The sequence below is a fragment of the Xiphophorus hellerii genome, chromosome 6, assembly GCF_003331165.1.
Source record: "Xiphophorus hellerii strain 12219 chromosome 6, Xiphophorus_hellerii-4.1, whole genome shotgun sequence".
NCBI lineage: Eukaryota > Metazoa > Chordata > Actinopteri > Cyprinodontiformes > Poeciliidae > Xiphophorus > Xiphophorus hellerii.
This window is the reverse complement of record NC_045677.1, coordinates 2,455,188-2,469,093: the sequence shown is the minus strand read 5'-3', so window position 1 is coordinate 2,469,093 and position 13,906 is coordinate 2,455,188. Positions and strand designations below refer to the sequence as shown.

The 13,906-nt window shown below is 37.2% G+C and overlaps 1 protein-coding gene across 2 annotated transcripts; it reads left to right on the top strand.

Annotated features, from left to right (window-relative positions):
• Positions 1–4,082: 4,082 nt before the first annotated feature.
• On the top strand, positions 4,083–7,103 carry rps28 (ribosomal protein S28). 2 transcript variants are annotated; one of them, XM_032566593.1, is made up of 4 exons: positions 4,083–4,235; positions 4,491–4,538; positions 6,640–6,762; positions 6,957–7,103. In XM_032566593.1, the coding sequence occupies exons 1-3, from the start codon at positions 4,149–4,151 to the stop codon at positions 6,760–6,762; spliced, it is 258 nt and encodes an 85-aa protein (XP_032422484.1). In that variant the 5' UTR covers positions 4,083–4,148; the 3' UTR covers positions 6,957–7,103. The 2 variants fall into 2 exon arrangements, with proteins under 2 accessions (XP_032422484.1, XP_032422483.1); XM_032566592.1 differs by having other exon boundaries at positions 4,084–4,235; positions 6,986–7,103.
• Positions 7,104–13,906: the final 6,803 nt, after the last annotated feature.

The window sequence follows — 13,906 nt, the reverse complement described above, 5'->3', positions numbered from 1 at the left end:
GATCAGCAGCATATGTTAAGGATTCAGTGCCTTCTCTGATTCTGTAATCCTATTGATGTTCTCTCTGTCCCAGAGCAAGTTAAAAATACTGTTCACTGGGATTAGTACTGTGATTTAGGGCTTTGAATTCTCAGAGAGCAAGAAGGCGGAAAGAGTGATGTGATGACAGTATTGCTGACAAGGCTACGTACTGTACATGCTAATGCTACAGATACGAACTATAGTCGTACAATTTAATTCCTTTGCTAAACTGATAATATCATATTGAATGTATGCTTTAAAGTTAATATGAAGAAAATAACTTTGAATGACTCACTTCTATTCATATATACATAAATAAAAGAGTGTTATACTGCTCTTCAGTTCTTTCCATTTTCAATTGGATACATGTGAAGTCTTTGACATGCCCATTTTAGCTATTTTACTTTGTTTTTCTAAAATCAATTAGCAGTTGGATGTGTGTTTGGGACTCATGTTGGAAATTCATTCTCGTTTCCAACATGAGAATGTACCAACATGCCCTGGTACATTCTTAATAAGAATGCTCCAGGGCTTTGTTATCAAGAATGCCCTGGTGCATTTTTCATTTATCCTGTCATCCCTATTATCAATAAACTGTAAGATATCCCACAATATGTTCCCACAAGCAAACATCCCTTTTAACATTGTTTTTCTGTGATGATGTTTGGAACCTTTCCTTTTCTTCAACAGTGGAGTGTTGCGTAGTGAGTAAGTATAAAGGCCATTGCAGTCAAGTTTCTGAGAATTGGGTAGGTCAGGGGTCACCAACCTTTTAGAGACTGGGAGCTACTTCACCGGTACAGAGTAACACGAAGGGCTACTTGTTTGATACAGACATAATTTTCTTGGCTCAGCCTTTATAACAATAGTATACTGTATATACGTACAGTACAGACCAAAAGTTTGGACACACTTGAGAAAGTGTGTCCAAACTTTTGGTCTAAAAATTTCAGAAAATGTATTTTTAATGTCAGACGTCCAAAGGAGGAGAAGGTGAAGCAACAATGTTTGCTTAATTTTTACTCTTTTGGGGAATGTTTCGACTAGATTAAATTGTTTAACCCACAGTCTTAGAGCGACGCTCAGGAAGAGCGGCAGATGTCAGCCGACAGGTGACCCGTCAGCTCTCCAGTTCGGGAAACATCAAAGAAGCTCACTAAACCGGCGACCCGCAAGAACCGCACACGGTAAAAAAAAAAAAAAAAAAAAAAAAGCTCCGCCGGGATCCAACCAAACGACCGCTCTTAGAACTATGGGAGGTTCAAACTCCGCTCATTCATTTTAACTTAAAGAAAAAGCGCCAAGCCGGCAAATAAATAAAAGCAAACTGACAAATAAGATTTAAGCTTTGGCGTGTCCTTTGACCCCCACAGACTCAGATGTGCGCTATACGATGTTTTGACAAATAAGATCTTTTTTTTTCTCCACAATTTTGTTAATTGTAAAGAGTGTTCGATAATAAAAATTTCTGAAATTTTTATTTCTGAAATAAAAATTTCAGAAATAAATTTATTAATAAGTTACTATCTCATTATTTTGAGATACTATCTCATTATTTTTTTTAAAAAAAAATATCTCATTATAATGAGATAATTTTTTATTTTTTTTTTACAGAGTGGCAGAAACGGGCTTCCATAAAAATCAGAGAGGCCAATTCACTTCTTCATTTTAAGTCTCTTCTTAAATCTTTTTTTTTTTCCTTTGGCTCTTGACCCACGCTGAGGTGTTTTCTTTAATCTCTCAATGGTTCTTTTGTTTTTATGCCTGTTTTATATGTTTTAGCATACAACAATGTTGTTGTTTTAAAGCCCTTTATAAATAATATTGTATTGTAAAATTATTAATGACTCTTAGGTCTATCCAGCAAAAAATAAATAAATAAATAAAAATACTTGTGCAAATCGTTTAATAAAGGTAATAATACCTGCACATTTTGTGGAAATTATATTATTATAGTTATTTTCTTTGTGCAACTGTTAAAAACATTTAGAGATTACAGACGTGATTGATCAGTAACATAGTCACCAATTTTTCTTTGTAGAAATCACATAACTTTTGGTCTATTCTTAAAACACAGAGAAGAGAAACTCCATATTAATGTTATAAAGACACAAAAAATGTCCAAATAATTGTATACACTTTGAAAATAAATTCTATTTACATGTGTATTCCTTAAAACGTATGAATAGACCCAAAGCCCAAAAACTCTTTTTTCTTTTGAACAATATTTCCCATAACTAATATGTTCATTTTACTGAATAAAACGAGGAAAAAAGCATAAAAATATTAGTAAAGAAAACCCTTGTTTATTAACCCTCTATAACAGGGCGTTGCCCTCAGGCAACAAACCACATATCTCACATTGCTCCTTTATTTTATTTTTTGGGGGTAGAGGTGATTTAAAGTACCACCTGACATATTTTTGTCCAAATAAAAGAGGTATTGAGGTTCATGTGACCTTTTACTTGGAAGAGGAGCAGTCTTTTTTATGAAGGAGAGTTTCATGCTACACCTTGCCTCCTACTTGTAAGTTATAGATCACTTTTCTTCATGTTTAAATTTTGGGTTACTCGAATTAAAAATATTTGTCTGTGAGTATGTAAAGAAGCATTGTAGATCATTTCAAGACAATATTTTTTATAATTTATATGCTAAAACTGTGTTTTTTTGTTTGTTGCTTCAGGGCAACATTGCGCAGTTGGGGCCCTTTTGTTCAGACAATATTATTGTAGTGCGTTGATATGCAGTTGATTACAAAATAATTATAAAGCCAAATTTTTAACTTTATTATTGACTAACAGCAACAGGAGATGGATGCAAGATCATTTCATGGACAAAAAGTGCATGAAATGATCTTTTTGAAATTGGGAATTCCCAATGAAATTGGTTATTCCCAATTTCATTGGGTTTTCATTGGGTTAGTCCCAATTTCATTGGGAATAAGCCCCATAAGTTGGGGTTATTCCCAATGAAAACATGAGGATCCACTGTACAACCATTATTTCATTGTTTGTTTATCCTCAAAACTAATGTCAGTCCCAAAGGTGATAAGCTGGTCATCAATGAATAAATGGCCCTATTCCAAGGCAGGCAAAGACTGAAGCAATACCTGACAAAACCAAAAATATGGGGCTGCAAGGTACTTCATATGGCTGGTGCAGATAGTGTTCCGTACAACTTGATAACCTTCACAGGGCGAGTCGTGCAACTACCAGATCTACCAGATATGGGAGCTGGTGGAAATGTTGTCCTTGGCTTGGCTCAAATTCTACCAAAAAAAAAAAAATCAGAATTTCAAACTCTTAAAAAAAGAACTTGCAGCCCTAACTATAGTCACTGGTGTGAATCTGGTTGCTATAACCCATAGATAATCAGATAAACAGATGGTGATTCATAGGTATGTCAATAATCAAGATCCAGAAATGTGATATACATTCTTTTTCACATCAGCAAGCAATTCCTTCCTGATGTTTTACATATAATAGAAAAAAAGACTGATGTCAACATCTTTAGTGATTCTAACTCTGCCAAATATACACACGTAAAACACACAAATGCTCGTTTTAATAATTTGTTATATGTAGCATTCATAAATGAACATTGGTTGTTTATTTTATATTTGGTGAGTTGGAACCATGTCTGATTTATTTTTGTCAAAAAAAGGTTTTTTTATGAATTTAGTTTTTGTTTGATTTGTATTTCACTTCTCATAATCACTGAAGAAAACCTTGGTGTTCTAGACCCCAATGTTGCCCTGAGGCAACAAACCCAAATCTGGTTCCGGGAGGTGTCGGGGTCCGATTTGATGATTGATATGTAATTATAGACCACTAAGCTCCCAACGAATGCAGGAAAATATTTTTCAAAAAAAAAATAAAAAGTCATGCCATAGGGTTAAAGACTTATTTTACTTTTTTTTACGGCAACACAAAGTCTTTCCGGTACCGGAAACGGAAGTTGAAAAGTCAAGTACTAATTTTAAAATATACACGTTAAGGTTTTGAATTTATCTGTTCGATAGAAATTTGCATGCATTCATATTTATTTTAATGTTATATATAACGCTCTTATTTGATCTAAAAACAATAATCAAGAAGAGTTTAACTTCGAAGTCCCAGTGTGGATATATGCGCCCCTCGCACCACGTGACTTCCTTTCTGGTAAAACCTGACAACATGGACGCCAGCCGCGTGCAGCCGATTAAGCTTGCTAGAGTAAGAAAACCCATCAGACTATTGTAGAAATGTCGTTTGTTTGGACTTACATTTTTATGAACACATGCTGACTCAGTTGGTAACAGTATTTTAAGGCTAAGTAAAGTTTTTATTTAGTTAAATGGAAATAAACTGTCCTAATGTCGCGCTTCCATCATGGAGGCCTGTCCGTGCTACAGTTTCTTATCTGAGAGCTGATGTTTCCACATTATGTTCGTGTTCTCGGTCATAAACATGAAATGTTTTATTTTCTAGGTCACAAAGGTTCTCGGAAGAACCGGTTCTCAGGGCCAGTGTACACAGGTATGTTAGCATTGTTCTCCACTGGTTAGCATCTTGGCATTATCCTGACTCTAAAGAAGACTTCTATATGTATTTATGTGTATTTATACCGAGTCATGCCCCTTATTAGCTTTTCCCCTCATCCCATCATTTTAGAAATAGAAATGACGTTGATTGTGTTAGGGGAATTTTTGTCTTTCACTCTTAAGTTTATACCCACATGTTTTAACCTTCCTAAGCTTTATTTTCTATCAGTAACTAGACTGAGAAAGATGACAGAAGTAGGGTAGGATTGAATATAGCATTAAAAAAAGGTCCTTTTGATGTAGGGGCTTGTCATTTCCATTCATCTGCCATTTAATATTTACACTCTTTGATATGTATTGCCTAGGTTTCTGTTTGAAAATTATCTGACTTCGAATGTTTGATATTGACCATATTTTTAATTCATGGAAGAATTGATGTTTTTGCTCTCAGAGCACCGACTTATAGCTTCATATTCCCTAATTGTAGTCTTCTTTAATGAACGTTATTTCAGACATCTTAAAGCAAAATGTAACTTAAAGGTATTTTGATTACTTCTCAATTAATATATCTTTAGATTGTACCACATTGTAGATGATGTCATATTGAAAGTGCAATATCAGAGCAGTAAGACAGCTTGCATAAAGGCTCTTATACATTAGGTCCCATGCCTTAAATTCATATTTCCAAACATGTAGCCACTTGGATGGACTTCCTCTGGGCTTTATAACCAAAACTGATATAGGTTATAGATCCAAAATGATGAGATTTTTGGTGTGTTGTGATTATCATGATGATGGAAAAGAGTATGGTGAAGAAAATTATGGTAATCATATTCACCATTACTGTTAAGCTACAGTATTTAATGTGAAGCAGCCTCAATATTTACCAAGTTGTTTGGTCCAAAATTAAAAAGAACCATAATCAGTAAGGCTTCAGCTAACGATTATTTTAGTAATCGAGTATTTTATTGATTATTCTGACAAGTAATCGGACAAAATATTTTTCATTAACCACATAAGCCTTTTTTATATACAACATTAATAGTTAATTTAAAAAATTCAAATTAAGATTTTAATTCCTGCAGTACATGCAGCAAGAACCTTTCCTTAGTGAACGTGATCATTCATAGCAAAGATGCATCTGCTGCTAAAACAATGCTAACATCACCATGTGAAGAGCCTCACATGCCTTTTTCTTTTAAAATAATTTAATAGCAAAGAATGTGTGTGACAACTACAATTTAACAAATTGACCATGACTTTTTCATCTCACAGTTTTCCACCAGCTTCAGGTCATTTCACTCCTTTGTCACTCCAACTGAGAACTTTTAGTGACTTTTGAACTTTTATTTTCCAATTGTAAAATAGCCATCATAGTAAAGGTCCTCAGATGAACTAATAGAATATCCTGTTTTCATGCTATGTACATCAGAAATATTTACCCAGGTGAAGTTCACATGATTGTCATCTGTCGTGACTGGATCCAAGGACATTGTACAGTCTGGGATGTCGCGATGCTATAAAAACTTTTAAAAAATTGTTTATGCCTTTAGATCTGCAGACATCTGATCGCTTCAAATCACTCTGCAAACACTTCTGTTTCAAACTGGGGTTGAAATTAGGCTTTTAAAATAGAGATTTTTGTGGTTTGCTTATATATGTATATATTTTTTTTTTTTGGCAGACTTTAAGATGGTGGGTTTTTTTGTAGTTTTTCTGCTTAAAAAAAAAAAAAAACATTTCTGTTTCCTCAGAAATGGTCCAAAGTTCCAGAGGTGATTCTGGTGGCTTAGAGCCACTTCCTGCTGGGAGATGGGCTAACAGCGTTAGCTTCCTGCCCTCTGCTGGTGCTCTTCTTGTCCTTCATAACTGTACATTTGCTTTACGGCAGTTCTACTTTCAAGACGACACTTTTCCATTATAGTCTGGCTGATGGTTATGGATGAAACATTAGTGAAGTCGTACTGATTTAGTTTTGTCAGAAGTCCAGTGGGTTCTTGTTGCCAGTGAGCTTTAACTTCACTCAGACCAAAAATGTCAAAACAAAATGAAGATGAGAAGTTCCAGTTTCTCATGCGGGTTGTTTTTTCCTCCAGGTCCGAGTCGAGTTCATGGACGACAGCAACCGCTCCATCATCAGGAACGTGAAGGGCCCCGTCAGAGAAGGAGACGTGCTGACACTTCTGGAGTCTGAGAGAGAAGCCAGGAGGCTGCGATAGGTGAGACCAAACAGCTGGAACCACATCTGGATATTTAAACTGCTTATTTGAATCCAGCTTTTTTTGTTCATCTTAAAACACCTGGAAATATTTTAGAATCATCTGAGCTTGGGTTTAGCCATTTCAATTCAGATGTCTTAATGAATAAAGTCATCAGATGGCTTGCATTACTTTTTTTGTGTGTGTGTTTTCAGATGGATTGACTGAGTTGTTGTTGTCACAGTGGAAGATGAAGCTGTGGAACATCCGGTGGCTCCAGCTCCACTCACTGGGACTACAGCTCATGTTCACAATTTCAAAACACGTTTAAATGTTTTGAAATAAATTTGGGTATTCACAAATGTTTGACTCGTGTGTTTTTTTTAACTTTTGTAATAAATCCATCTAATAAATTTTAAGTTTGACCATCATACCAAAGATAAGTGACAATTATGTTTTGTCCCAGTGATATTGTAAATAAACAATAACTTAAGCACATCTAATGGAGAATATCCCCACATTAAACATGACCGAGAGTACAGGAGGATTTTTACATGCGTGTTCTAGAAACTCTGCAGCTGTAGTAACTTTACAAAGATGGTGAACGGACTGATTGTTTGAAAACACAAACATTTTAGTTCAAATTACCTCCAGGAAAATACTTGGTGTTAACGGCTCTATCGTCCGCCTCCCTGTTGGCAGCACAGCTTTACTTTTTCCTCAGCAGCTTGTCACAAGTGGAAAGCAGCTGGTCATTCAGATCTGCTGTGTCTGCAGGTTAAGTTTCCTGATCTGATCTGCAATATTGTAACATGCAGTGTTTTACCAGCAGGGGGCAGCACAACTCTTTCACTGCAGATAGTTTTATTCTAATGTTCTAAAAGCGGTTCCCTTTTAAGTTCAGGTTTAAATTTTAGAGTAAAAACCAATTGAAAAAATGTCTTGTGTTGAAGCCTTTTTTTTGTTTTTGTTTTTTATTCAGGTCAATCCAATATAAAATTATATTTAAGTCAGACAGTTCCCCAATTTGGAGACTAACTTGTATTAAAGGTGCAGTTTGTAACTTTCATAAAGGATATGTTTTGTACATTTATTAAAACTGTCACCATATTAAGTTAGTAAAAAGATACATTTTATCCCACCTCTGCTATTGCCATCTGAAAAAATAAACTGCTTCTCACCAAAAACAATCAGAGCCAGGAGGAGGAGGGTCTTAGCGTTGTCAGTGAACCTCACTATTTTCTGCTCAATGTGCTAGTGGTGGAGAAACAACTCACCATTACAGGAAAACCTTTTATCTGCTGTTATCACTGGCTATGCTAATTAGCTTGAGCAATCACAACAGGATCTGACAGAGCTAAGACCCACCTCTGGCTCTTGTTTGGCTGTTTCTAGTTACCACTGGGAGAAGACAGATTCATTTTCTCACATATTTGTCTCATTCCATACTGTCATGACATGGTGATGGCTTCAACAGATATTTTCTATAAAAGTTACTTACTGCAGCTTTAAAATGTTTAATAAATTATGATCACAATTTTACGATTAGAATTGGGTATTAAATACTGACGTCTGATTTTTGACCACTTTAGTTTCCCATGTTACCAAGCTGCTTTATGGTGCTAATGTGAATTTAAGAGACGGGTGCAAACTATTGATCAGGAATTTCTATTTTAACAATTTGTCTGTTCAAAAACACTTTCATAATCCAAGTAGAACAACTAATCTAACTTGTTCAAGTTTCTTCATAGTTGCAGATGCTGATGGCTTCAGGATCTCCTGTAGCAGTCTGAGGCCTCTGACTGAAGACATTTGTATGACAGTCTCATGAAGATGTTCAGTGTTATCCAATTTCTTTCTTTTGAGGAATCTCTCATTGCACAATCATCTCCAGAGCTTCCACAGTCGTCCCCAGAACAGAATCAGAACAGAACCAGCCTTCTTTATCAGGTTGCTGAGCCTTTTTATGTCCCTGGTTCTGATGCTGCTGCTCCAACAGATGACGGCAGAAGTGATGACACCCAAAAACACACTCAGAAGATCTGCAACATCTTGACCACTGAAGAATTAATTTTCCTCTACCACCTCCACTTTATCTACCATGATGAAAGTAGTGTTTAACCCAGCTCTCTCAAAATCTGCAATCATCTCCTTTGTTTTGTTCACATTTAAGATGAGGTGATTGTTTCCACACCATGACACAAAGTGGTCCACCAGCTCCACTCAGATTCTTGACTATCTCTGATCCACCTGACGACTGCTGAGTCATCTGAGCATTTCTGCAGATGACTGGAGTCTGCATCGTTTTTCAAAAAGAAGCCTAACCTGCTCTCTTTCAGTTTAGACCATTTACATTAGGGCTTCCCAAAGTTGGGGAAATGACCTCTTGAAACAAGTTAAGAGGTCATTTCATATTAACATTTAGAGACTCAAAGAGAGAATAGCATCTGGATATTAAAATATTATTTCAGCCTTCACATGGTAGTTTTACCATTTTCTTTTACATCTTTATGGTTTTGATTTCTAATTTAAATAATTTCAGGTTAAAAATTTCATTTGGATTTTCTGATGGATTGACTGAAATTTTTGAAGGCAAATGCAAGAAGATGTTGCATCTTCTTAAAGATGCAACAGTACATATTTAACTGTTTTGTTATTAAAGTTTTGACCTACTGTTCATTCTAGGAATGCAATGCTCGAAATGTCTATTTATTTCAATAATTTATTATTATTAATGAGCATATTTTGTTTTGCAGTGTAGTTAGTTGAAATTGCAATTTTAGTGTGCCACCCTTCACCCCCACCTAGAAAAAAATCTAGGTGTAGGTGCTGCTGTGTCTGTTGGTTTTCTATTCCTCTATTACATGTAGTACAAACAACACGTTTGTGTTTGCACAAAGTCTTCCTCTATATATAAACCATTCTGCACAGTTTTACAGGCAGCCTTTTAAGGCCTGTGCAGCTTTCCAGGATTCCTGTGGCTGTAACCAGCCTGAGCAACCAGAGAGGAAAACTGACACCAGACTACAAATTAACTCCTGGAGACTTTTCAGCATTCAGGTTCAAGAGTACAAGCATGCTGGCACAAGCTGGCTGCACTCAGAAATTGGAATTAGAAGCACAGGAGATGGACAGCCAACATTCCTTTCATCGTTTTATAAAGTCAGAAAAACACAACAAACCTGAATAAATGGTGTTTAGCTTTAAGATGAAGGCATATACTGTACAATGACAGCTCATTTGAAGCCTCTTCATCGTCTCGATTCATTTTTTTTTTTTTTTTTGGACAAACTAGGTGGTTTATATAAACACTACAAAAACAAGAGTGAGGTTAAAAAATGTTTTCAGAGTACTTAACAGCTGGTGCACATGAAAACAGATCAGTGTCACCAAGGTCTCCTTCAGCTTCTAAAACCTGGTCATCATCTGTCTGAGCCACAAACAGCTCACACACACATGCATTCAGAGCAGTCGGCGGTGTGTGTTTACCAGTTCAGCACCGGGTTCCCACTCTGTAACACACAGGTCTGGAGAGCAGAGACAGATCCAGCCAAGGCCACTCTACGTCTGTCTGCAAGGACGGACTCAGTGTGGAGAAAACACCAGCGGTGGACATCTGCCTGTCTGCCTATCTATCTGCTTGCCTGCTTGTCTGTCTGTCTGTCTGTCTGTCTGTCTACCTGCCTGTCTGTTTGTCTACCTGCCTGTCTGTCTGCCTGCCTGCCTGCTTGTCTGCCTGCCTGCCTGCTTGTCTGCCTGTCTGTCTGCCTGCCTGCCTGTCTGTCTGTCTCTGGCTTTGCTCAGACATTCTGTAGCACTGTGGAAGAAAAGAAGAGAGAAAACATTGAAATGGAGGTGCAGCGAGTAAAAACCTTGGAGTCTGAAGGGACGACAGCACAGACAGTCAGTCTGAAACATGTCCAGAGAAGTGGCACTTTCCAACTTTGAGCAGAAGCTTTGATAAACAGATCATCTTCAATGTCAGAGTTTATGATCTTTAGGAAGGTTGATGTTTCCATCTGCCTCTCAGTCCTGAGCAAAGCCTAGGTGGCTTTAACAGCTGCCTCCAGGTCATGTACGTCGTTGGGTCTAGTGTCTCTCATCTTCTCCTTCATAATATCTTATCTGTGTATTTAAAGGTTAGGTCAACCTTGCATGGTAACACCACCGTGACTGAAGCAGCCTGTCAGCTAGAGGAGTCATCAAAGTGCTCTAGAGTCTCCTTCTAGACAGCTGTGTTGGACTTCAGAAAACCCAGAGGACCAGAACCCTAACCAACACTGACTGTGGAAACTTCACACTGAACTTCCAGCATCATGGAGCCTGATCTTCTTCACTCTTCCTCCAAACTCTGGGACTTTAATTTCCAGAACAAACGCAAACTTCACTCTCTCTCTGAAAAGAGGTCTTTGGGCCACATTTCTTTATCTCCTTGTTGCACTATTTGTACCTCTTGCCTGGGATTGGTCTGTGTAGGGACGCTTGATGTTCTGATTTCAGCCTCAGTTTATTCCTGGTGAAACTCCAGCAAATTCCTGAATGGATGTTTTTTTCTCAACACTGCAGTTTTCTCTGTTGCTGCTGTACCTTTTCCCACCACATTTTGACCTTCCACTGAACTTTCTATGGAAATGTTGCTCATACATTGCTTTGTGAACAGCTAGCTTCTTCAGCAATCACCTTTTGTGTCTTCTGTGCATCTGTCCACTCAGCAGTTTTCCCTATGACTGTGTATATACCATAACATGCCCACTACGTAAAACGTATACTTTAAAAATGCTTTTTTTAAATTGGTGTGGTATCCTAATTATTTTCTGAGACTCTGAGTTTGGGTTTTTATTGTCTGTAAGCCATGACCATAGAAAATTACAAGAATTAAAAGTTTGAAATATTTCACTCTCTGTGTGATGAATCTGTTGAAGTTGGAGCTCGGACATTTTTGTTATGTATTTTTATTGCATAATGCTCTTTCTTCATGACTTTGTGTATTTTGTGAAGTGCACCACTCCCTTCTGCAACAAACACTCCACAGCATGATGCTGCCTGCCTATGTTTTAGAGTTGAGTGATGTTCCCGGACTTACAATATTCCCAGTGTTTATTTTAATTATAACGAGTGTCATTATAATCAAATATGTCAGTTTTAGTTTGATCAGACTTCAGATCACTCTTTGTTGTTTCAGCCCCTGTTAGTACAGAGATTCTCTAGGTGTGGATAATGATGCTGCTGCTTCAGCCAACATCTTCCAAAGGTTTTCTACTTCAGGTCAGGTATTTATTCATATATGACATTACTATGAAATGAATGAAAATGTTAATCTAGGCTGTCTTCTTCCTGAATAACATAGGTTGAATCAATGAAATTATTTTACTGTTGTAGACAAAAGAAATGTAGTAAAATATCATTTTGCATGCGGTTATTCACCACTGAAGCAACAATATACTGCTGCTTTGAACAAATGAGAAATATGAAAAATGATAAATACAAAAGCTAGAAGCACATGAGTAGTGATCCATGCTCAGCCTGTTACATCTGTCCTGCTTCAGAAACAATTTACTTACAATCTGTCAATGTCAAATAATTGTTTTACTTAATGTGAAAAAGTTCTGCAGATGGAAGATTTTCTGACTCTAACAAGCTCCAAATGAAATTTCCTAAAAAAAAACATAATTTGTCATGATTATATGGGTCACTTTACAAAGCTAGCTTCATTATAAATTTTCTCCAGTTCTTTAAACATAAACTAAGGTGTGTGTGAACTTAAGTGCATATAAACTTCTGACTTAAATGAAAAGAAAACAAAGTGAGAGCAAAAGTCAGGTTTTTATTTTCATTTTGCATATTAATATGTTCTTTCATCTGTAGCTTCATTGTCCACAGGAAGAGGAAGAGTTGGTGTATTTAGTATTTTTGATTTCAAAATATCTGAAATGTAAAATATTTTCAAAGAAACACTTTTCATTTCTCTCTACTTCATTTTGCTAACATTAAGGAAGCAAAGTCAATTAATAACTACAAGCTCTAATTTAGACTGCATTTCAAATTCCACCATTCGACAAAATGATGACTAAAAGTCAGAGGTGTGTCAGTTTATAAGATTTTCTGTTAATGTCAGATGGATTTGTGATATAATACATGTAAAACAAGCAGAGCTGGACCCTTGTCTGTCCCAGGGCTCGCAGCAGGGCGCGTAGCAGGGAGGCTGCAGATCCCCTGATTTATGAACTCTGAGCCCAAAGATTTGGATGGTGGCCCTCTGATTTTACAAAACGGGCCCAGAGGACATTAAAAAAAAAGACAATCAGCCCAGAAGTAACTAGGAGTCATTTCCTGTCCATCTTTATCTGCCCTGATTCCATCTTTTTTCTCATGGTCAGTAAATCATTCCTCCACCCCGTCCTTCTGCTCAACACATCTGGTTACTGAACTCTAGTAAACTCTGTCTCATGGGAGACTGCCGTTATGTTCCGTCATCAACTGCACAAGATGGCATTGGTCCTATTACAAGAGAATCCATCACATTTTCACATTTTAGAGCAACAACAGCTGGTAAAAGTGAATGGAAAAAAAACCTCCTGATGTGCAGCACATTCTGGAGTTAGTTAATCTCTGGAACAGATAAAGATCAGGCACAGTGGTCTTCGTTTGCTTTAATGTAAGCTAAAGTGCAAAGGAGGGAGACTGCATTGTGCGAAGGTCAGAAAAACAAGTCGTGGATTTATTTTTCCAACGCCCATCCCCTGCCAAGAGTGGGACTTGTTTCTCCTCTCACAACAACAGGTGCACAGTCTGAAAATGTGACTGGCTGGTGAAAACTGGGGCTAGATTCTTGGCAGGTTGTCGAGGGAGGAATTAGAAGTCACACACAGAAACTAAAACACACACCTAGCATTCACTCAGACAGACAGGGTCATGGTGAATTGCCTGCACAGTCAGCTGACTATTAGGTTGACTGGTCTCTCTAGATTTTCTATAGGAGCGAGTGAGTGTGTGTATGGTTGTGTGTCGGTGTGTTGTCCTGTGATGGACAGGTGACCCTCCCAGGGTGACCCAGATCTCTCACCCAACAACCACTGGAGAAGCCCCCGCATGGATAAGCTAGTATACACAAGGGATGAAATATGAATCTAATTTCTAAAACATTCTATTGAAGCTAGAAAAATTC